Genomic DNA, 25,908 nt, shown 5'->3' with positions numbered 1-25,908 from the left:
GAATATATACTGATAACACTTTGACAAAGCTCATGAAAAGTTTTTAGGTACTAAGTATGTAACATATAGAAGTAGACAATGTGCCAGTACATATAACTTAAGCAGAGTATACTTAAGAATGTCAATCATTCTTTGCTGAGCATAGGAAATAGTTTTTTCTTCTTTCAAAAATATTCTTCATGGCATAAAAACAGCAACTTCAGATAAACTGTTGTTTCTTTTAACAGCAAAAAGTAGAGGACATTAAGGGTATTTTGAAGAAATTTGGTCGACTTATCGAAAAGGAATGTCCAGATCTGAAAGGATGGTTGAATGAGCAGAGGTATTTAATATTTCAGATTTAAAAAATTCCTTTACTTCCAAGTTAAGGACCATGTGATTCTGTCTATCCATATAAGTGTTGGGTTATATTTTACATTGATGTGCATTTATTCACTTTTTAAGAAAATAAATTTGAATTCTTGGGAAAGATTGGAATGTGGTTAACATTCTAAAAAATATTAATTTTATACATCACTAGGGAATGGGTGCAGGAGGGTTGCTATGAGGAAAGATAAAGTAGAGATAAGGCTTTGATTCATTTCTAGCATGATTTATTTCTGAGATTGACACTTTTTGAGTTGTTCAGTTAGATGCAACAAATAGAATCTATTATACATTTGTGTGGCATATCTTTATCATATGTATTGAAGTGGGATATCTTTATTATATGTATTGAGGTGGAATATCTTTTTTATCATATGAATTTAATTGGGATATCTTTATCATATGTATTGAAGTGGGATATCTTTATCATATGAATTTAATTGGGATATCTTTATCATATGTATTGAAGTGGGATATCTTTAACATATGTATTGAAGTGGGATATCTTTATCATATGTACTGACTTGGGACATCTCAGTCATATGTATTGACTTGGGACATCTCAGTCATATGTATTGACTTGGGACATCTCAGTCATATGGATTGAAGTGGGATATCTTTATCATATGTATTGAGGTGGGATATCTTTATCATATGTATTGAATTGGGATATCTTTATCATATGTATTGAGGTGGGATATCTTTATCATATGTATTGAATCGGGATATCTTTATCATATGAATTGAATTGGGATATCTTTACCATATATATTGAGGTGGGATATCTTTTTTATCATATGAATTTAATTGGGATAACTTTATCATATGTATTGAATTGTGATATCTTTATCATATGTACTGACTTGGGACATCTCAGTCATATGTATTGAAGTGGGATATCTTTATCATATGTATTGAAGTGGGATATCTGTATCAAGTATTGACTTGGGACATCTCAGTCAAATGTATTGAAGTGGGTTATCTGTATCAAGTATTGACTTGGGACATCTCAGTCATATGTATTGTAGTGGGATATTTTTATCATGTATATGACATGGGATATCTGTATCAAGTATTGACTTGGGACATCTCAGTCAAATGTATTGAAGTGGGTTATCTGTATCAAGTATTGACTTGGGACATCTCAGTCAAATGTATTGAAGTGGGATATCTGTATCAAGTATTGACTTGGGACATCTCAGTCATATGTATTGAAGTGGGATATCATTATAATATGTATTGAAGTGGGATATCTGTATCAAGTATTGACTTGACATCTCAGTCATATGTATTTTAGTGGGATATCTTTATCGTATATATGACATGGGATATCTGTATCAACTATTGACTTCGGACATCCCAGTCATATGTATTGTAGTGGGATATCTTTATTGTGTATATGACATGGGATATCTGTATCAGCTATTGACTTGGGACATCCCAGTCATATGTATTGTAGTGGGATATCTTTATCATGTATATGACATGGGATATCTGTATCAACTATTGACTTGGGACATCTCAGTCATATGTATTGTAGTGAGATATTTCTGTCATAAGTATTGAAGTGGCATATCCTTATCATATATATTTCTTCTGCTTAAATCAGCAAAGCAAATGATCACATGAATCATGACCACTCTATCAGGTTAAAAAGGTGATTATTGAAATCTTCTTATCGTCAAAATTCACTGACAAATGCAGCAAAGCAAAGAGGCTGTATTGACTTAATTGGGTCTGGAGGTCTTCTTGGCTGCAGCCATGGAAACCACCAAATTCAGATTTAAGCAAATCACCGAGATTAAAACTCGAGAAGGTTGATGCTGCATGGCTACTAACAGCTTCTGTGTTGTCTTGGATCAAGTTGTGGCATTTGAATGTAAGGCTCACAGAGATTGCTCTTATTTCAAGAGCTGGAATTCTCATGAGGTGACTCTGATCTTTTGAGACATGTAACTCACTTAGGCTGGCTTGGGATGTGATAACCTGCTTTCTTGCCTTCTTGGGATGTAATGACCTGCTTTCTCACGTTACATGAAGAAAAAGACCTCTACTTTTGTCTCATTTTACTTAAGGGCACAGACAGGATCCTGCATTTCTGCTGTTCATGGCTTATCTACAGGTGAGAGGATGCATATGATAACCCTCAGACTGCCCCTAATGGTAATAGTTCTTGGCTACTATGCCTGGTTGAGTCATGAGGATTGCCAAGCCATTTTATCTGAACTAAAATCATCTACAGATTTTTTAAACAGGGTGAAAGATTTTGGTCTGTTTAAATCAAAATTGGCTTGTAGGCCTGATAGGTCTTTATCATGCCTGAATATGTCAGATATTATGGAGTGGTGGTCTTTGATAGTAACTGGTGCCCACTTTATCACTTTGTAGAACCAGAGGAAAAAAAGTCCGCTAGTAGAGGGATTAGGGTACTCAAAGGGACTATGTTTTTGACTCTGTGCTAGTCCCTGAAAACATACCATGTTTCTTCATAAGCAAATAGTTGAGGGCCTTCTTGCCTGTAAGATTCTCTCCACAATCAAAGGTTTAAATTACAAGGCTGTCCTGACAAGAGCCATGAAAGAGATGACAGTCCAGACAGGGATGTTACACATGCAGTTGTGGTTGTTTGGAGATATTCTGTTTGAGTGTATTATTCCTGGGTAGGTCTATAGCTAGATCGAGTAGATTGTTGACACAGGACTATCAGAATTATCTTGTAATTTTGACCACCTATTTTCTGTATTATTTTTGGTACTAAAACGGTGTGTGATGGGGTAGGCAAATCCCTATTACCCCTCCCAACTGATTGACAGTGCATCTGCTGCCTGAGTTTTAGGTTCCAGAACCCACGATACAAAGGTGTCCATCTGTGGTTCCACCTTGTTGCAAAAGGTCAATCATCAAACACCCTCAATCCATGTGATGAAGGGACCATTCCAGATGGATAACCTGACTCTTCCATGGGAGAACATCAGCCAGGACACTGAGTTTACTGGGAATGAGTCTGATTGGTATGTTGATCTGAGGTTGGTGGCACTGATGAAGAAATTGTCAAACCAGCAATTACAGGTCTGGCAATCAGGACTGACTTCTCACAGACTTTATCTTTCTAGAACTGAAAGGCTTTTATGATAACTGCCATATAGAGGTTGGTGTGAAGAGGCAGTTTCCCCCAACCTCCATTTGCTGTTGACCATATTGGAAGTTCCGACAACAAGTGGGCTCCCCAACCGTCTGTACTGGCATGTGTGCAAACTGTCACTTCCGGTTGTGACTTATCCAGAGGAATTCTTGTCATGAGCCAACCATGGTTGTGCTACTGACAAAGGATTGATCATGATATTCATGTTTTGATTGAGTGGACTGGAAAAGGGCGCCTTGGTGCCTTTGAGCCAGCAAAGTCATTTGTAATGTGTTCATGTAAAGGTAGCTCAGTGGAATCAGTTCTGCTGAATCTGTGCATTGAATAACCCAAGGAGTTGCAAGAACTCTCCATGAAAATCCTGTCCTGTTGGAAACGTCTTTACAAGTTCATTTAGCAACATGATACAAAACATGATATGTGTTATTGTGGGATATTTCAAGTATTTATAATGAACATCACAAATCATTTGAGTTAGTATGGGATATTTCATGTATTTATATAGGATATCACAAATCATATATATTAGTGTTGGATATCTCTGTCATGTATTTTTGTGTGATATCTCTTCATATGTGTTGATGTGCAATATCTGTAATGTGTAATTGTGTTAAAAATCACATGTAATGGTGTGGGATATCTGTACCATGTATTGGTGTGGAATGTCTACATCATGTATTGAAGTGGGATATCTCTATCCCACATCTTGAATTTTTTAACATTCTGGAGTCAAAAGGCATGTGTCATAAACAAAAGGTGACCCATTCACTGAGAAGGTTTGGTTATTTAGAATGTATGTGTAAAATTTGGTTTGTCTCAGTTTAAGATTAAAATACAATTTACAACAGAAAATAATAGTAGCATTGTTAACATGATGCCGCCACACAAGAAAGTTGGAATAGTGACGAGTAAATCAACATCATTTTTTACATCATGTCATTGGAGGCAGGATGATGGTTCTTGCATCATTATCAGTCCCACCATCAATGAACAGACTATGAGGCCAATACCATTATGGTACAGTGGGGCCCCGAGTGGCTGAGTGGTCTAAAGCACTCTCTGTTACGGATCACTACCATGTCACCTCTATCTGTGTGGGTTCGAGTCTCGGATTCAGACAATGTGGGTATGTGAGAAAGTTTGCCAGTAGCTTCTCATGGGTCAGTGGTTCTTTCTGGTGTTTTCCCAGGTTCTTCCTCCACCATTAATACTGGCCGCCATGTATAGCCTATCGTGTGCTGAAAAATGGCGTTAAACCCTACAACAACATCGACAAAAACAACCATTATGGTACAGTAACCACTTTGGACCCATCCTGGATGACTCATCACTGCCTATACTGCCCAGTACTCATTTACTATATGATTCAAGCATTCCGAGTTGTAATGAGCAATACTTCTCTTTGTGGATTTTGTTGCAAGACTGGCCTTGTGGAGTTTGTCAAACAAGTTGATTTTTACCATAATATGCTTTTCCCAGCAAGATAAGACAGATAGACTCAATCATGCAGCAGCATTTTTCTGTGCTCCATTAATCCTGGGGCAGAGAGAAAGCTTGCCAGACACATGCTTTCTTAGTTGGACATGACTATGGGATTTCTCTTCCTGCACCAGTGTTCATGATTGGTTCACACTCCTCATTTAAAAACAGCTAGAACAAAATGGTTGCTTATATTTAGAGATGTTGCCTATAACCGACATTTTTAAAAAAAATATAGTCTAAAACTTTTTCTCTGTTGTTTATTGTGAATTCACTTTCTTTATGGTGTCAGCTAAATGGAGTAAATCCCATTTCTCTCAGAAAAAAATTCATAAATTCAAAATGTGTACAGCAATGTACTGAAAGTGAATGAATTCACAAAAATGGAGAATTGCTTTTGCAAACTTGTAATTTTTTTTAACTGCCCAAGGTGCAGCAACATTTATGATGTCATAGGCATGATTATGTTGATCAGTGTCAATAAGTTCATTCCTTCTGGATAGATGTATCTCATTTCTCACATGGGTAGACTTTTACCTAGCTGTAAGAATATTTATAAAACAGTTTCTTTTTCTATAAAGCCACTTTTCTTTTCCATGAATATAAAAAGAAATAATGTCAGTGGTGTGAGCATTTGTAGAGTTAGTTTCTTTGAAATAAGTGGTTCTTTCTCTTATTTGGACCGATCCTGTGGCCTGGTGGTTAGAGCGTCCGTCTCAGATGTGGGAGGTGGTGGGTTTGATCCCTGGCCAAGTTATACCAATGACTTACAAAAATGGTACTAACAGCTCCCTCGCTTGGCACTCAGCATTAAGAGGTTAGTGTTAGGACTGGTCGGCCTGGTGTCAGGATAATGTGACTGGGTGGGACATCATGCTACATGACTGCGGCATAATGCCCCAGTGCTAGACATCACTATAAACTGTCCCACTGCAGACAACATAGTGATATGACTGAAAAATTGTTAAAGCTACGTTAAAAATCCAAGTCACACACACTTTCTCTTATTTGAAAATATACATGCAGCAATCAAAATAAAGACCCATTTATGCTTAAAGGCAGGTTGTGTGTGTGTGTGTGATCTAAAAGATGTATTATTTTTGTTGTCAAGTCAGGTGACCTGTGGCCATCAGTGGCCTCACCTAAGAGAGGGCTTCTTGTGAAAAGGACAGCTGTTTATTTAGACCAGTAATTTGAGGGATTATCTTTGTTCAATCTTAAGGGTGTTTCACTTTATATAAATGTAAACACAACTGTATTTCAAAGTATTACTGAATGCTGTGTTAATAACATATATCTTTTCTCCAACAGGAATAAATTTGATTGGATGTGTTGTGATCTTCTTGATATCAAACCATCAGTAAGTATTTCTTATAGTTCCTGTCCAGTGGTATACCACAGTGGTCTTATAGGGCCTGTCTTGGTGGTATACCACAGTGGTCTTATAGAGCACATTGGTCTTGAGGGGCTGTCTGGTGCTATACCACATTGGTCTTATAGGGCCTGTCTGGTGGTATATTACATTGGTCTTATAGGGCCTGTCTGGTGGTATGCCACAGTAGCATTATAGAGCACATTGGTCTTATAGGGCCTGTCTGGTGGTATACCACATTGGTCTTATAGGGCCTGTCTGGTGGTATGTCACAGTGGTCTTATAGGACCTGTCTGTTGGTAAACCACAGTGGTCTTATAGAGCACATTGGTCTTGAGGGGCCTGTCTGATGGTATACCACATTGGTCTTATTGTGCCTGTCTGGTGGTATGCCACATTGGTCTTATAGGGCCTGTCTGATGGTATACCACAGTGGTCTTATAGGGCCTGTCTGGTGGTATGTCACAGTGGTCTTATAGGACCTGTCTGTTGGTAAACCACAGTGGTCTTATAGAGCACATTGGTCTTGAGGGGCCTGTCTGATGGTATACCACATTGGTCTTATTGTGCCTGTCTGGTGGTATGCCACATTGGTCTTATAGGGCCTGTCTGATGGTATACCACAGTGGTCTTATAGGGCCTGTCTGATGGTATACCACAGTGGTCTTATAGGGCCTGTCTGGTGGTATACCACATTGGTCTTATAGGGCCTGTCTGGTGGAATACCACATTGGTCTTAATCTGGCAACATTGGGTTATTTTGTAAGTCTTATCTGGTGGTATACTACATCATATATATACACACCCAGATTTGTCTATCTGTTTTTCTGTGTCCTACTTGTCAAACAAGAGTTTGCGAGTTCAGAACTTGCGGCAGCATCCCAATTTTTGTATATGTTTTTGTATTTTTATGATCAAACTTACTTTTAAACTCTTTCATCCCAATTTTTTAAAAAATATTTTGTTTTATTCCTTACCTAGGATGGGCAATTAAAGTATTTCATACACATATAGTCTGTAACAAATACATAGTATTTCATCTTATATATAAACACCCACATTTGTCTGTTTTGTCCTGGCTGGCAGACAAGAGGTTGCGACTTTGAAACTCACAGCAGCATGCCAAATGTTTTTTAACTTCCTTGCATATTTCTGTTCAAACTTTCTTTCGTTTATCCAAATTATTTTAATGTTTTTTTACTCCCATCCTAAAACAGGTAATTAACTTATTTGGTCTTATAAAGCCTGACTGGTTATGTACCACACTGGTCTTATAGGTCTCAACAGAGAAAATCCCTGCCAATCGTTGGTGTCAATCATCAGATGTTGGATGTAGTGATCAAACCTTTGCTAGATTCAATAAGAGTAATGTCATGCTTTGTTAGAGGTATTGATGGTCTGCTTTGTTGTGGTTTTTTCAAAATGATTGACAAAGGCACATATTGAGGTATTTTCAACATGATGACAGAGGCCCAGATTGAGGTATTTTCAGCATGATTGACAGAGGCACAGATTGAGGTATTTTCAAAATGATTGACAAAGGCACATATTGAGTGGGCATTGTGCTGAATTGTTTCTAAACCATGATCTGCATTGATTAACAAATAAGCATTACTTAACATTAAAAAATGTATATTGAGTTTATATAATCAAGTAGCAATTTTCAATACATGTAAGCATGAAATTCCAAGTAAAGTAAATCATAGATACTCAAGCCTCACTTTAATTGTCATTTCAATGAAGCTCTTCAATGATTGATATAAAGTTTTTATGATTTGTTCACTGTGAGGGACAGTGGTGGTCATTAATAAATCGTAATGAATTAAAGCCATGATATTCTGTATGCGTATAGCTCATTCCAAAGAGATATGTTATCTCCTTTTATTGGGAGCTCTTCAAAATCAAAGTGCAGGCATAGTACAAAAGACCCAACTTAAAGTACTACTGACTATAGCGGGATAAAATGATTTATAAACATTTAATCCCATGCTATTTCTAATGCTGTCAGGTCAGCAATACTGGTAATGTAATTCTGAAAATTGCGTACAGTTTATCCCAGTTATTGAACTGAGTTATAGATGCTTTTCTATCAAACTTCAGCAATACATTCTAATAAACTATCTGTATATTGAAAAAAATGTACTATAATTAATTTATTTTAATTGTATGGACTTTTGTGGAATTGTCAGAATGAACATATTGGGAAAGGAGATGTCTTTTCACAGTGTGAAAACTTCTATTTGCTGGATTTTAAAATCATGCTTTGAAGCAACTTTGAAATCCCTGAACATGGGTGCCTCGTGAAAGTTTTGATTCAGAGCAGTTGCCAAAATGTGCACTAGCTACTGGTATTATGTTGAACTGTTGCATTTCATTGGAATAATAGAGGCAAGAGGCAAATTGTTGGTGATTTGTGGCGATAGTATACAGTCAGCAAAAGAATGGCATTTTATTTTAGTACAAGTATAGTTATGATTTTTCAGCCTGTTGTCAGTGGATACAGGAACAAGTGTGAGTTCACCATTGGCCAAGATATCAACGGAAAAGGTAAATAATATAGTATAATCTTAAACATTATGTCCCTACCAAACTAAATGACTTTTTTGTGTATCCCTTATATTTTCTTTACTGTTGAATTATGTTTTTTGCCGTGTAAAGTTTTTGCTGTATTGGTGGTTGACCAAAAAAGCTTATGGGATAGCCTGTTATCTGTCAGCCATCGTCGGACATCTATTGCCTGTCCACATTTGTTATCACTACTCCTAAACTGCATTGAGGATTGCCATGAAACTTTACTCACACATGATCTATTTCTTCCTAAATGAAAAGGGTGCCACTCAAACATGTGATATGGCTGCCATAGTGGCCATCTTGAAAATCTTGTTATAGCACCTCCTGAATGGATAGTCATATCGATACGAGGTTTTCACTAAAAAATGATGTCTGGTTGGTCCAAAATGAATATGGTGCTTGTCTGATGTTCAGTATAGCAGCCGTCTTAAAAATCTTATTGTCACTACTCATCCTGAATGGAAAATCGTGATGACATGGTTTTTCACTTGAAGACTCCTTAGGATGACAAGTTGGCCTTAAATGAATATGTAGTCACTCATACATCCAACTTTAGTGCCGCCACAGAAGCTGTCTCGAATATTTTGTTAATACTAATCCTCCTGGATGGAAAATCATGTCAGCATGATAAAGATTTTTGTTTTAATGATGTCTGCTTGGTCCAGAATGAAATCAATGCTGATGTTACAACCAGTATTGGCACCACAACAGCCATCTTGAAAATCTTATTATCCCTACTCATCCTGAAGAGAAAATTCATTGACTTCTTATGATGTCTTTGATAGTCCCAAATGAAAATGGTACAGATCTAACATTGAAAATCTTGTCATTACTACTGCTGGTTGAATATTAATATTGACAAAGAGTTTTCAGCCAAAGACTTTTTGTGCTGTCTAGTTGGTTCTAAATGAAAATGGTACTGATCTGATATCCAGTATGGTTGCCATACCTGCTATTTTGAAAATTTTGCCATTGCTACTCCACAAAAACATCATATCACAAGTCATATCAACATGGGATTTTCTCAAGAAAGTGTCTTATGATATCTAGTTTGTCCTAAATGAAAATGGAGCTACAGCCATTATGGGCACTTAAGCAGTCATCTTGAAAATATAGTTATCACAACTAGTTCCAGATGGAACGCCTTATTGACATGGGGTTTTCACCAGAAAACCTCTTATATCTAGTTGGGCTGACATGAAAATGGCGTTGATTGGACAGTCAATATGGTGAGCGGCTTGAAAATCTTGTTATTGATACTCCTCCTGAATGGGGTTGTCACCAAAAGGCTTTAAATGATGTGTGGTTGGTAAATGTTACATCCAAAATGGCTTCCACAGTGGCTAAAATTTGAAATCTTGTTATTGAACAAAAATATCAGACGATGGTTCAGCACAGAAGAAGAAATGGTCCTGTCTTAAAACCTGGGAATCCTTCTTGTTCAGTAGAGCTTCAGTCCCTTTAAGGGACTTTAGATGTGTTTTAGCATGAAATGACATTTTCATTGGTCCTTAATATCAAGGAAAAGCCTCAGATGGAAGAGGTTCTGTTGTCTTGATCTTTCTTCATCAGATCTTTGAATTAATTACTGGTAGCAGGCATGAAAACATTAGGAGTGAAATCACAGTATTTGGCTGATAAATAATAATAGTGACTTTTGAAAACTTGTAAATAAATAACTATTTGGTACCCTTAATAGACCGTGTGTGTGTGTGTGTGTGTCAAGTTCAGTTTTCAGCAGTTTCAGTCAGTTTTTGAGAGTGTGCCAATGTATGACTAATTTTATTGGCAATCAGTATGTGTGTGTGTGTCCAGTTAAAATCATATTAACAGCCAGTATCTTTTAAGTGAATAAATTTATGTAGATCAAGGTTTCTTCTAACCAGTGTCAGGTTTGACTTTCCCTATTCAACTTGCACTGAGCTTGGCATGGGGCACTTGTAAATTCCAGTAATTACCTAAGATTTGTCAGTGTTTGAAATCAGTTCCAGTAAGTATCTACACTTTGTCTGTGCTTTAAATCAGTTCCAGTAATTACCTACAGGGGCCCCAAGTGGCAGAGTGGTCTAAAGCGCTCACCGTTACGGATCACTGCCATCACACCTCTGTCTGTGTGGGTTCAAGTCCAAGGCTCAGCTAGCGTGGGTACGTGGGAAAGCCTGCCAGTAGCTTCTCGTGGGTTGGTGGTTCTTTCCTGGGTATTCCAGTGTTCTTCCTCCACCAGTTATACTGGCCACCATGTATAGCCTATCTTGTGCTGAAAAATGGCGTTAAACCCTAGAACAACAACAACAATTACCTACATTTTGTCAATGTTTGAAATCAGTTCCTGATTGCTGGTCAGATGCCAATAATTTTATGGTTAGTTTGACAAAAAATTTAATTATCTATTCCGTATGGTCAGCTCTTAATTTTACAGATGCATGAAAAGCAGCTCTGGATGACCAGCAAATGTTCTGGAGATGTTTAAAAGTTGCTGGTCCTTCAGGCAAAACAGAAATGTTTCTGGCATGTGGTACAGTGTGTATCTCACTTGAAATTGTTTAAGACAGAAACATACAAACAATCATAGCATAATAAAAGAACAAGCTGGTAGTGAAACTGAACTCATTGAAACCTATCAACCATCCTATTCCTACAAAGCTTTCTTGTAGGCAAGCTTTACAATGAAGACTGCACCAAGAATATTTGGTGTTTTGAAGAGTGAAAGAAACAAAAGTACCACACTATATAGTGGGTCCATCTTTCAAGAAGAACTGGTGCTGTCACCAGTATTTGAAGCTAAATTCTATCTACTTTAAGAAAAAAGTTAATTATTGCTTTCATGGTGTATAAACAATCTTCATCGACAAGATGTGATGTTATATGAACGTATCATTAAATAATATGTGTCCTATTGTACTGTTGGATTTTTTTAGGGTTGTACCAATCATGTTGACTTCTTTTCTATTGTAGACAATACAGTCGGGTTTCGTTATGGTCAGTATTCATCTGGCAGTGTGGGAGTTGGAGAGCCAGATCAGATCCCAATCATCTCGAACAAGATGAAAACAGTCGTCAAGGTTAAAGTTCACTTTACTGTGTTTTTTTTTCTATCACAGAAAGCCTCAAGCTTATCAAGTTTTCACTCTCCAGTTGTTAAGGTGTTATTTCTTACAGAGGGTGATCCACAAGCTTAGTTCATAATGGTGTTTAAAATTGGCATTCTAGAAGTTTTAAAAGTATCATGCAAGAATGAGTAACTTGAAATTATATTTACATTTTAACACTGGAAAGTATGTATGATTTGCTTTTAACTTGTAATTAACATCTAGACATAACAGGAATATAGTTTGGGGGTAAACAGAAGTTAAATACCAAACAAGTTTGTTAGAGAGTCCACCTCGGAAGCAGGAGGTTGTGGGTTCAAACCCCAGCCAAATCATACAGCTACCTCACTTGGCACTCAGCATTAAGAGGTTAGTGTTAGGACTGGTCAGCCTGGTGTCAGGATAATGTGACTGGGTGTGACATCATGCTACATGTATGCTGTATGATGCCCCAGTGCTAGACATCACTATAAACTGCCACAATGCAGACATTGTAGCAATATGACTGAAAAATTGTTAAAGCTACATAAGAAATCCTAATCACACACACACACACACCAAACAAATTTTAAGTCTATACTGTGATATGACAATCAGCATTTAAATGTTAGAAGTTTTTTCTTTAACCTGGGTAAGCATCTGGAGATAAAGCAGATACTTATAAATATATATATATATATATATACACACACACACACACACAGAAGGAGACCCCCCTAGTTCCCACTAGTTGGCCACCCATATCTTGGATATTTACCATCTTAAACTTGTACACGCAAGCATGGACTTAGAAATGTTAAAGCCAACTTAGTGTGCTGGACTGATCCACAAGTTACACATTTACTATTTACACTCCCAGCAGCTGACTGGCTTGTCCAGCCATCAGGACAATCAGTTAACGGTTTGTGCAGTCATGAGTCTGACTTCTTGGACTGGTGAACAACACGTCACTTAACAGTTCCTACAGCAGTGGTGTACAGTAGCCAGCCACTCGACCAGCTGGATAGACATATTGATGACAACAGCACATGGTGAACTGACATCCCAGTTATAGCTATCAGGCCATTGAGACTAGCATCCCCAAGCCAGAACATATTCCAGGCTGGACATGACTAGCCTTGCCCTCTACAGAGGATATCTATTTATGCATAGTGGCCATTCATCATCGTTATTGCCATATGGAATGTTATAATCCTAAATACAGAGCATACTGGAAAAGGACAACCCTCCAGTTGACAATGGGAGCAATGTAGACTTGCCTGAACATTCCGATCCATTTATGGAAAGGACAGAATTCAGTTTTGATGTGCAATTAAAGAGAAGTACAGAATTTTAAATCTGTCAGTATCAGAATACGCTCCTCCACTTGTAGTCAATACATGGTTATAGCCATGGTGGACATTGATTGATGTCCTTCAGAATTTTAAGCACAGTTGTCAAAAATTACAGAAATAACAGCATCTCTCAGATACAGTTGTTGACCCCAGTAATTCAAGGACCTTGTTCTTGGTGAGTCATTTGCCTGCAACTGTCTTACTACGCATGAATTATAATAATGATAATATGATAATATGAATGAGTGTGTATAGTTTGTCTCAATACTTAATATTGAATGATGACAATTCTCCTATTAAACTACCGCTTTGGTGGCCTAGTGTTTAGAGTGTCTGTCTCAGATGCAGGAGGTCGTGGGTTTGATCACTGGCCAAGTCATACCAAAGACTTACAAAAATTGTACTAACAGCTGCCTCGCTTGCACTCAGCATTAAGAGGTTAGTGTTAGGACTGGTCTGCCTGGTGTCAGGATAATGTGACTGGGTGGGACTTCATGCTACACGTCGGCAGCATGATGCCCCAGTGCTAGACATCACTTTAAACTGCCACACTGCATACATCATAGCGATATGACTGATAAATTGTTAAAACTAAGTTAAAAATCCAAAACACACAAACACACACTTACTACCAAATCACATACCAATGTTTACCATTTAGATGTGTCCAGCCAAGACAATGTTTTTGCAAGTGTCAGCATGTCTGTTCCACTTTTCTTATAAAGTGGACAACATGTATTTAACACCAGATCTGAATTTGTCTTAAACATCATGCCAACTTCCTCCCTGCCCAGCCTGCTAATTATGTCTAAATTTTTATTTCTTCCAGAGGTTTCAGGAGTACATACGGTCCACTGGTTATTCTTCATATAGTCCCCAGAATCATACAGGCCACTGGAAACAGCTGACTGTCCGGACCAGTCGTCTGGACCATCTGATGATAATGGTGGATTTCCATCCTCAGCAACTGCCACAGGTTAGGAACCTCACTTGAAAAACAAAGTTTTTTTTCCTCAGTATTATTTGATAGCAAGACATCATTATCTTTTTTCTTGCACATTGGTGATTGCAGATAGATGTCAGTGTCAAGATATTTGTATTGATGTTTTGAGTCATATTCTGGTATGATTTACATGATCTGCGTAGATACAATGATCTGTGGAACCTTTGTTGTACTTGCAGAGGAGAGAAAAGGTTATAAGCTGTTTGAGTTCAGTATTGGTTCACAATGCCAGACATGATATTGTCAAAACTTGAGAGAGAAGAATGAAATCAGTTAGGTTTCTAAATTAGATCTGATATTTGGAGTTGATCTGTATCAATGAAATTAAGATTTAAAAAGAAAGTTGTAAAAGTTCCATTATTCTAATTTTATTTGTTCACCTGGCCATAAGGCCAAGGGAGCTTATAGTATGGTACTGTATCCGTTATGCATCATCAGTTGTGCATTTTACATTGTGTGTCCAACAGTTAATAATTGCATGCTACCACTCAGGAATTCATATTTCTGATTGTATGTAAATCAAACTTGGAATATGGTTTATATAATAACATTCTTGGAAGAGTTCACTAATGAGTAAGATTGATGAATATTTATAAGGTGATCTTCCATCTAATTTATTAACTTTGTTGCAACTCTTAAGGCTGTATTCAGATACGATTTTGATAAAACTCTACAATATATACATAATATCGTTAAGATATTGGATGAATTCATTAATAACAGAGATCCACACATACATATGAGGGGCTTTTGTGTCTGAACTCTAGAGGTTGTATTTTTGGTCTTTTTTATTTTTAAAAAATTAGAATAAACACTTTATATCATTGAGAGCTTTAACAAATTCAGTAATGAGCAGGAACCATGCATACTTATTAGGTGTTCTTGTATCTAATTGGCTGAACTTGCTGCTCTTCTGGACATAATATTTCTGATCCTGTTTTGATCCGACTTGAAATGTATGCTTATATCATTAAGGTCTCTGATGAATTTGTTAATGAGTTAAATGCATGCATACAAGTTAGGTGATCTTGTATCTAAATGGCTGAGCTTGCTACACCCCTGGAAGTCACATTTTTGATACAGTTTTAATCAATCTTGAGAAATAGGCTGGCTAATAGCATCAAGATCTTGGATAGATTCAGTAATGACCCATACATATTAATGATGTAATCTTGCATCTGATCTTGAGCTTGTGACTATTCTAGAGGTCATTGATCTGATCCTATTTTAATCCGACTTGGTGTATATTTATCTTGGATAATTTTGGTTATGAGCAAGATCCATGCATATTAATGAGGTGATCTTGCATCTGACTGGCTTGACTTGTTACCTCTTCAGAAGTCATATTCTAATCCCATTTGTATTCCATGGACTAAGGGATGTATTCAAGATCATAGACAATGTCAAAGTGAACAGGTAATCATGCATCTGTCTGATTGACCTTGTTAGCACTCCTGGAGCCATTTCTTTGATCTGATTTTGATCAAATTTCAGATATAGGCCAGATTAATGAGATACCAGATTGGATGACATTGTTGCATCTCTAGATCTAGTGATTATCTCTCATTCATTTTCTATAAAATTCGGTAAATGGGTTTATACATACATACACATTGGTATAATCATTACACTTTTTTTCACCCAATTGTATCTTAGGTCCACATGTATAAGTATTACGCTTTCTTGGTATATTAAAACAATAAAAATGAAACAATAAAAAGTGTTCATCATTTTTAGATTCATTTCTTTAATTACACTTATCTAAATTATGAGAATATTATTCAAAAAAAACAAAGACGACTGCATAAGAATAGCAAAAGAGTACATTTGTCCATCCTAGACCTATTGGTTTTTCCTATTTTCTACTTATAGCAATGTGTATGCACATTTCCAATGAAACAGATGGGTTTCTTCAATATGAAACTAAGACTAAATGATTGATTTTATTAAAAATTTATTTAGGCAGTGGACCAGTCTAAACTTTTAAAAACCATGGCACCAGATGTGAAGCAAAGTAGGATGTGAAGCAAAGTAGGCTGTGACTAATGGATGTTATGTGACTGATTTTATCTTTAAGCAGAGAGACCCTTTTAAGCTTCAAAGCATTTCAGATCAGAGGAAGGACAAATGAGTAGTGCTTTATAAATTTGAAAATAAGAATATGAGATTGACTTTATACAGAACTCAGACTGAGTACATCACCGTGCTTGTTGCGGAATTTGTACACTTGACTTTATGATTATTCAGCAAAAGATATACATGTAGACTTTGCAATTCTTCTGCAAAAGTTAGACATGTAGTCTAGTTAATGTGAGTGTTTTATATATGTAATTTGTCAGTATGTTTTGTGTTTGTATTCTGGTACTAATTAATCCACATGGATTTTGCCCATTTTACAGTGTATCCCCCAGGGGAGTAAAACTGAGGGTAAATAAAAACCCTTGGTGTCTGAACTAGGGGGTCAAATAAAAAATGTGGGGGTCAAAAGTGTACTGACAAATTTTCATCTGAGCACAACATACTCTCTCTCTCTCTCTCTCTCTCTCTCTAAACATACAAATAAACTAACAAACAAATGCATTGTCCATTCAAAGAATAATTTTATTAGTTTATTTTTCTTTTAAAGTCATACTCTCCTTATAATCTTTTTGAAGCAATATTATAGACCAACTCATTATATACAAGCCAATACAAAAAGCCTAATAAATCTTTTTAACCAAATGGCAGTTAATTTACTCCTGTAATAAAATGTGTACTATCATCGATTTCATTGTACTTCGTCCTAGAACAAATTTAACCAAAAATCAAGGAGGATTCATCTTGTTTCTAATAAGTTACACTTGAACTTTATGATCTTTTATTGCAGCAAAGTTAAAAACCAAAAAATCTGCAATGACCCCCTGACTGTGTAATCCAATAAACGCATTTGTCTCGGCAAGTTTACTGATTTCTTTGTTGTGAAAGAATGTATTGGGTTATAATGTTTTCTCCAGATATCTTGTGGCAAATGAGGGCAGATTTTTTAAAATTCTTAAACCCTGCCACGAAAGGATTATTCACGATCATGCGAACATGAGTGACACTGGGAATCCTAATAGATGTGCCGTATTCCAGTTAAGGGAATTATTTTCTCCATTTTTCATTAAAGTTAGATCCACAGTTACTCTTTTGTGTTCTGCTTCTTTTACTTTCTTCGCTAATGATTCTTAGTGCTCAAGGTTTTAATCTTGTTTTTAATGAAACAAGCATTGAGGTTAAACATCAAGATAACATCTTGCTGAGCTCGATGGAAATCGCGTTAGGCCTCGCGAGATTAGGGGAAGCTACTCCATTATACATTGCCTATGCTAGTCTGGTTCCTTATTTCTTATGTTCCTTGCATTGCACTCTGCTATACAAATAGAGGAGCGCAACAGAGGGAGTAAACAAAGTGGGGAACCAGTTAATGCCTATGCTCGAAGTATACACGATGCCACCTCTCATCCAATGCATTGAATATTAAATAAATTCTGATTGCATTATGCAAATCCTTTGTGTAAAAAAACCCCATGGCAACAAAATGAGTGTGTCAATTTTCTCTAGCATGCATCCCTGATGCACAAATGTGCGTAAAGGGAAACACTGCATTTTAACCAATTTGTCCGTATGTTTTGTGTTTGTATTCTGGTACTAATTAATCCACATGGATTTTGCCTATTTTAACCAATTTGTCAGCATGTTTATGTTTGTATTCTGGTACTAATTAATCCACATGGATTTTGTCCATTTTAACCAATTTGTCAGCATGTTTTGTGTTTGTATTCTGGTATTAATTAATCCACATGGATTTTGCCCATTTTAACCAATTTGTCAACATGTTTTGTGTTTGTATTCTGGTATTAATTAATCCACATGGATTTTGTCCATTTTAACTAATTTGTCAGCATGTTTTGTGTTTGTATTCTGGTATTACTTAATCCACATGGATTTTGTCCATTTTAACCAATTTGTCAGCATGTTTTGTGTTTGTATTCTGGTATTAATTAATCCACATGGATTTTGTCCATTTTAACTAATTTGTCAACATGTTTTGTGTTTGTATTCTGGTATTAATTAATCCACATGGATTTTGTCCATTTTAACTAATTTGTCAGCATGTTTTGTGTTTGTATTCTGGTATTAATTAATCCATGGATTTTGCCCATTTTAACCAATTTGTCAGCATGTTTTGTGTTTGTATTCTGGTATTAATTAATCCACATGGATTTTGCCCATTTTAACCAATTTGTCAGCATGTTTTGTGTTTGTATTCTGGTATTAATTAATCCACATGGATTTTGCCCATTTTAACCAATTTGTCAGTTTGTTTTGTGTTTGTATTCTGGTACTAATTAATCCACATGGATTTTGCTGATTTTAACCAATTTGTCAGTATGTTTTGTGTTTGTATTCTGGTACTAATTAATCCACATGGATTTTGCCCATTTTAACCAATTTGTCAGCATGTTTTATGTTTGTATTCTCTTATTAATTAATCCACATGGATTTTGCTGATTTTAACCAACTTGTCAGTATGTTTTGTGTTTGTATTCTGGTACTAATTAATCCACATGAATTTTGCCCATTTGTGACCAGAATTTGGACAGGCTGCAGATCCATTTTAGTAACATAAATAATTGAACACTTTTCTTACAGTGTTGTTTAATTATGGTATGTAATATATAGATCACACACTTTATGCTAAGATTATGCATTGTTGCCACTTATATTACCATTAATTATGCTTATACCTCTATTACCATTAATTATGCTTATACCTCTCTCTGGGTTGGCATGTATGGGTTATATCATTATGACTTTGGATGACCTTGAGCATGAGCAAGAGAATGTACATATTAAATATGATTTCATCATTTGTATCAGAATTTAGTATAATATTTAATATCAACATGATTTATTGTCTAGGAGATAGTTGTTACTTAAGACGTGTTCCTGGTGTACTACATGTGCCTGTTTAGTGAAATGGTCAACTGTTATGTAAGCCAGGCTGGACTTTTTGTTATGTAAGCCACTTGGACTTTTTGTTCACTGTATTATATCAACGTAAACAATTTTAAAACCATGGACTTTGACCTCTAGGTTCCAACAGCTGTGATTATGATTAGATTCAAGCATGCCACTATTGAGTCTTCAATCCAGGTGTCGACCTGTATACTTTGTTGCCTTTCCTCTGAGAAAAATACTTTATCAGTTTATCCAATTATGACAGGGAAAGATTGCACAATGCATAGTTCCTTGTGAAAACAAGATGTTTGAGTATCATAGGAAGACTTTTCTTTAGCTCTCTGTCAAGAATGTTGCGAGAAAATAGTGTTCTCTTTAGACCATGTAAGTTACCGTATATACGTGCTTATAAGTTGAGTCCAACAATGAATTGGAAGTGCCACATCTGCTGTTGCATAATAGACAGGCAGATCTGGGTCTGTGCAGATTGTTAGGAGTAATCAGTGGAACAAACATCTTAGGCCCTGATATGCAAGCACATTATAATATGACAGATCAGAGTCTATGTTGTTTGCATTTGGACTCTACTTATAAGCAAGTTGTATGGTACCATATAATATATTACAGTGGAAACATTCAATTGTACTGTGGAAACATTCATTTGTACTGTGGAGACATTCAATTGTAGTGTGGAAACATTTGATTGTAATGTGGAAACATTCAATTGTACTGTGGAGACATTCGATTGTACTGTGGAGATATTCATTTGTATTGTGGAAATATTAGATTGTGCCGTGGAGACATTCAGTTGTATTGTGGAAACATTAGATTGTACTGTGGAGACATTCAATTGTACTGTAGAGACTTTTGATAGCTTCTTGCCTACATTCATTTATTTGTTTTGTTTGTACTCTTATCTGGAATAAGGGCAAATTTCTTGAATAAGAATTAAATATAAAAACTAATCAGAATCTATTGTTTACAGGAAATTTATGTATATTGTGCTGTCATTGAATGTTTTAAAAAAAAACATATCTTAGATTTTGTTTCAAATGAAAACTCATAAGTGTTCTTATATCATTCAATTTTTTATGAAGGATAAAGTAGAATCTGAGAAAAATCGTCTGCGTGAATACTTCACAGCTGGAGATGGTCAGGACTTGGGCATCACAAGCTGCTTCTTCAGGTCACATTCAGAGAAGTATAAACATGATTAAACAAGAATTGGTATTTAGAGATGACATCAACATCAGAGATAGACAGTTTGGCTGAAACAGATGTGTCATACTCTTGTTCAAAAAGATTATCACCACTATTTTTCAACATTCTACCTTTTACCAGCATACTATAGAAAGTGTTCTAGCCTTTACTATCATACTATAAAAAGCATTCTTGTCTTTACCAGCGTACTATAGAAAGCGTTCTAGCCCTTACCACCATACTATAGAAAGCATTCTAACCTTTACCACCATACTATAGAAAGCAGTCTAACCTTTACCACCATACTATACAAAGCATTATAACCTTTGCCACCATACTATAGAAAGTGTTCTAGCCTTTACCAGCATACTATAGAAAGCATTATAACCTTTACCACCATACTATAGAAAGCAGTCTAACCTTTACCTGCATACTATAGAAAGCAGTCTAACCTTTGCCACCATACTATAGAAAGTGTTCTAGCCTTTACCAGCATACTATAGAAAGCATTATAACCTTTACCACCATACTATAGAAAGCATTATAACCTCTACCACCATACTATAGAAAGCACTCTAACCTTTGCCACCATACTATAAAAAGTGTTCTAGCCTTTACCAGCATACTATAGAAAGCATTATAACCTTTACCACCATACTATAGAAAGCAGTCTAACCTTTACCAGCTTACTATAGAAAGCATTCTAGCCTTGACCAGCATACTATAGAAAGCATCTAGCCTTTACCATCATACTATAGAAAGCATTCTAGCCTTTACCAGCATACTATAGAAAGCGTTCTAGCCTTGACCAGCATACTATAGAAAGCATTCTAGCCTTTACCAACATACTATAGAAAGCATTCTAACCTTTACCACCATGCTATAGAAAGCGTTCTAACCTTACCACCATACTATGGGGCCCCGAGTGGCCGAGTGGTCTAAAGCGCTCTCCGTTATGGATCACTGCCATCTCACCTCTATCTGCGTAGGTTTGAGTCTCGGATTCAGCCAGTGTGGGTATGTGAGAAAGCTTGCCAGTAGCTTCTTGTGGGTCGGTGGTTCTTTCTGGGGATTTCCCGGGTTCTTCCTCCACCATTATTACTGGCCGCCATGTATAGCCTATCGTGTGCTGAAAAATGGCGTTAAACCCTACAACAACCACAACCACCATACTATAGAAAGTGTTCTAGCCTTTACCAGCATACTGTAGACAGTGTTCTGTCCTTTACCAGCATACTATAGAAAGCATTCTAGCCTTTACCAGCATACTGTAGAAAGCTTTCTCAGATCAGTCAACTTCATTTTGCTTTGAATACATTAATGTATCAGTGACATGCCTAATGTATCAGTGACATGCCTAAATGTATCAGTGACATGCCTAAATGTATCAGTGACATGCCTGAATGTATCAGTGACATGCCTAATGTATCAGTGACATGCCTAATGTATCAGTGACATGCCTAAATGTATCAGTGACATGCCTACAATGTTTATGAAAAAATTGGAGGCTGGTATCTGTATTTTTAAAAAAGTCTTGAACAGTCAATCTCTCACATTGGGTATTTCATACAGCATCCTGTGAAATGATAAACATGTGCAACATATTGATGCAATTCATGATAAACAATACACAGCCTATAGTATGATACATTATAGATGCACATATAAACTTGATGGTGTTTCCATCTTCAGAAGGTATGTTAATGGTTGATGTGCCCATTTATGTGTGCTGACATATTGGTTGTATTTTTAGTATGCAGATTAGAGAGAGACATAGACATGGCATCTATTTATATGTCATTCTCATCCATGACAAGATAACAAGAATAGTTTCAGACAGACTACCTGTTAGTTGTCAGTGATTTCAATTCAACCTCTTGGGTCCTTTCATACTGCCCCATTTGATCAGATGCATGACTCATCATGGCCACCATGCCCTTTGTTTTTCACTGCATGAATGCTTTTAAAACATTTTATTACAAATTTCAAGTCTTCACTTAAACTTGGAAGCTTTACAGTATTGTCTTCAAAACAGAAGAAATAGTGGAATTTCCTCATCTGGCACAAGTTTGGGTGTGGGAGTGGGGATGAATTCCAACAAAATCTATCACATTGTATTTCCTGCAGATGCAAGACAAGTGTCACAGCCACAGTCACTTGTTTTTGTTAGTGTTAGAGAAGAAGGGAAACTTTAGAAAACCTTTTTTAAAAAAACATTAAAAATTTATGCAAAGTGACAAATTCTTGCTGTTTGAAATCTGCCCCCTCACCAAGTTTTGCTAATTTTATTTATCCCATTGGCATGTTCAGTCACACCACTCTGGTGGCCTAGTGGTTTGAGCATCCACCTCAGATGCGGGAGGTCGTGGGTTCGATCCCTAGGCAGAGTCATACCAAAGACTTACAAAAACGGTGCAGACAACTGCCTCACTTGGCGCTCAACATTAAGAGGTTAGTGTTAGGATTGGTCGGTCTGGTGTCAGGATAATGACTGGGTGGGACATCATGCTACATGTCTGCGGCATGATGCCTCAGTGCTAGACATCACTATAAACGGTCACACTGCAGACATTGTAGCAACTTGACTGAAAAATTATTAAAGCTATGTTAAAAGTCCAAATCACACATGTTCAGTCACTAATTAAATATCTCAACATAGAGAGATTTATATATATAATATATATATATTCCAAATTTGCTTCCCATGTATGATTTAAGTTTTATGGATCATTTAAATACCTGTAGCCTGACATTTCTCTGTTGCTTTGCCAGTGCTTCTTGTAAGTCACAAAAGGAATAAGCTACATTAAATTCTGATTGGTGGTTGTTTACCCTGAACTGGAACAAACAATCACCACCAATAAGAATTCAATGTAACATATTTCACTGTGTGTTGCACTGGAAGTGTAGCCATCAAATTAGACCCAGGTAGACAAGATACGAATCAACAGAGAAACTTAATGAAAAAGTGGTTTTTAAATGATGAGTTGTTGTTATTGTTGTTGTTGTAGGGTTTAACACCATTTTTCAGCACACGATAGGCTGTACATGGCAGCCAGTATTAATGGTGGAGGAAGAACCCGGGAAAACCCCGGAAAGATCCACCAACCCACAAGAAGCTACTGGCAAGCTTTCTCACGTATCCACATTTGCTGAAAAATGATGAGTAAAGTACTACATTATAAATGGGGAAGACATTTGGAATGTCTCCTTTATGCTGAACATGCATTTGGGATAAGATAATTAGCTTGGAATCGGCAAGATGGTGGTTGGGGACATTATGAACCACATCAAATTGAAGGGATAAGTTATTTTTCTAAGTGACAAAAATGAATGCCTGTGCCTGCAACATCTGTCTCAGATGAATTCACAGTTTAAAGAGAAAGAAAGGGGTCAAGGACTGATAATTATTTATGACTGCTGCATATTAAAGCAACTTGTATAGGGTAAGTATTTGTTTTGTACCAATTCTTCACCGCTTGTCTTGATATTTGTATCGGTATGCTGAAAGTATTAATGCATCGATATATCATTGAATCATTCCGTCTGTGAATTCTCATTAATTTGTGAGGTACCAAAATCAGAAATGTTATGTTTGTTATACTTAGAGACGTAATGCAGAAATAATAGGAAAGTATCCAGAAATAAAACCTATGCATAGAGATCATATAACTGTGCTATAATATTGTGGATGGACATTGGAGTATACCCATTCACATGTAGCATCACACCTTATTCACATACTTGTCCCTATTTCAAACATATTTAAGTAGGTATCGTCAATTATGTGGCTCATAACAGACTGTCATTCTAATTTTCAGGTGTTGTGGGTCATCTACAGATGTATCACATGAGCATTTATTTGGAGACAAGGTTTGGAGCTTTCCATTTTGTGTATATCTTTGCAAACGCTGAAGTACTTTAAATGTGTAGCTTAAAAGCTTAAAACATTTTGAATTTAGCTTTCCTGTGGGAGAGTTATTATTCTACCCCAGTCATCAGTCAGCATCCACACATATTAAAGCATATACGTATGTATACCCCATTGCACCTCATCCAGTTTTTATTCCAAGAAGGTCACTCTCATCAATATTTCATGCTTCATTGACTTTGGTTAAATTTTGTGTTGTATCTCGAGCGCTGTTCATGCTAGAATCAACTGGACACTTGTATGCATCTTCTATTAGTAATGCAATCTTACAACAAAAGAAATTTACTGCAACCTAATTTTATTTTCTACTGGCATAGTGTTAGTTTTTCCGTTTAGCTCACAACCACAGAGGTCTGTCAAAAGGTGGAGCATTATTAAATTATGATGTCCACTGGTCAGTCTGTTCCCTCTCTTGTTTCTACATAATAACTCAAGTTCTTCACCATATACCATTACCAAACTTTGCAGCTACTTTCCAAGAGAAAAACCTTCTAATTTGGGGGTCGAAGTTCAAGGTCTAGGAATTTGATCAATTAAAACTGTTTCTACACAATAACTTATGTAACATATACCATAATCAAGCTTTGTAAATAGCTTGTATTGGAGACAAAATAACACCTTTTGAATTTTAGGTCAAAAAGTCAAAGATCAAGATCACAGTGACTCTAGAAAGAAAATAAGTTCTTTATCACCTATTTTGACTGGACTTTATGGAGAGCTTGCATTTGAGACAAGGAAGACACCTATTCCTATTTTAACTGGACTTTACGTAGGGCTTGCATTTGAGACAAGGAAGACACCTATTCATATTTTGACTGGACTTTATGGAGGGCTTGCATTTGAGACAAGGAAGACACCTATTCATTTAAGGGTTAATATCTCAAGTTCTTTATCACCTAACCACGCTTGGTCAGTGGTTAAAGGCCAAGGACATAGGGACTGAAAAAAGGAAAATTGATTTCCTCAAATCTGTTTAAGTTCTGTACCACATGCTTGGACTTAACTTTTGAAAGTGACTTCCATTTGAAACAATGTAGACACCTGTTGATCTGGGAGTTTACAGTAAAAGGTCAAGGTCAGGACTTTAAGAAAGATGTTTTCTACAAAATAACTCATGTGCTTTGCTACAAACCATGTCTGTACTTTGTGGATATCTTGCATTTGAGATGAGAAAGAATCTCTCGATTTTGGAGTCAGTAGATCAAGTCAGAGTCACTAAGACTGAAAGATAGAAAAATATTTTTTACAAATGATCTTACATTGGGGTGTAATATGTTTTTGATACTCTTCTTTGCATCTTGTATACATAGTGTTATATATGAAACTTGGTGAAGACATGCAGCTTGATGAGTACTTCACTCACAGCACAAAAATAGGTCAACGTGACCGATGGTTTATGTTTACAAATTTGATGACAGGTGTGTACATTTTCAGGTAT

General features: G+C 36.4%; 1 protein-coding gene across 3 annotated transcripts in view; it reads left to right on the top strand.

Annotated features, from left to right (window-relative positions):
* The window catches only part of LOC149771955 (tRNA (uracil-5-)-methyltransferase homolog A-like), an 80,270-nt gene that overhangs the window by 25,075 nt on the left and 29,287 nt on the right, over positions 1-25,908 (top strand). The window contains exons 8-14 of one of the 3 annotated variants that reach the window (XM_089948040.1): positions 228-322; positions 6,299-6,347; positions 8,843-8,906; positions 11,886-11,992; positions 14,183-14,329; positions 20,437-20,525; positions 24,361-24,412. In XM_089948040.1, the coding sequence (XP_089804166.1) occupies positions 228-322; positions 6,299-6,347; positions 8,843-8,906; positions 11,886-11,992; positions 14,183-14,329; positions 20,437-20,525; positions 24,361-24,412 (603 nt within the window). Of the gene's footprint in view, positions 1-227; positions 323-6,298; positions 6,348-8,842; positions 8,907-11,885; positions 11,993-14,182; positions 14,330-20,436; positions 20,541-24,360; positions 24,413-25,908 lie in introns of all 3 variants that reach the window. The other 2 variants (XM_089948038.1, XM_089948041.1) reach the window with 2 other exon arrangements.

The sequence above is a fragment of the Sinohyriopsis cumingii genome, unplaced genomic scaffold, assembly GCF_028554795.1.
Source record: "Sinohyriopsis cumingii isolate HCF-2022 unplaced genomic scaffold, ASM2855479v2 utg001554l, whole genome shotgun sequence".
Taxonomy (NCBI): Eukaryota; Metazoa; Mollusca; class Bivalvia; order Unionida; family Unionidae; genus Sinohyriopsis; species Sinohyriopsis cumingii.
The sequence above is the reverse complement of the archived record's forward strand: the minus strand, read 5'-3'. Positions and strand labels throughout refer to the sequence as shown.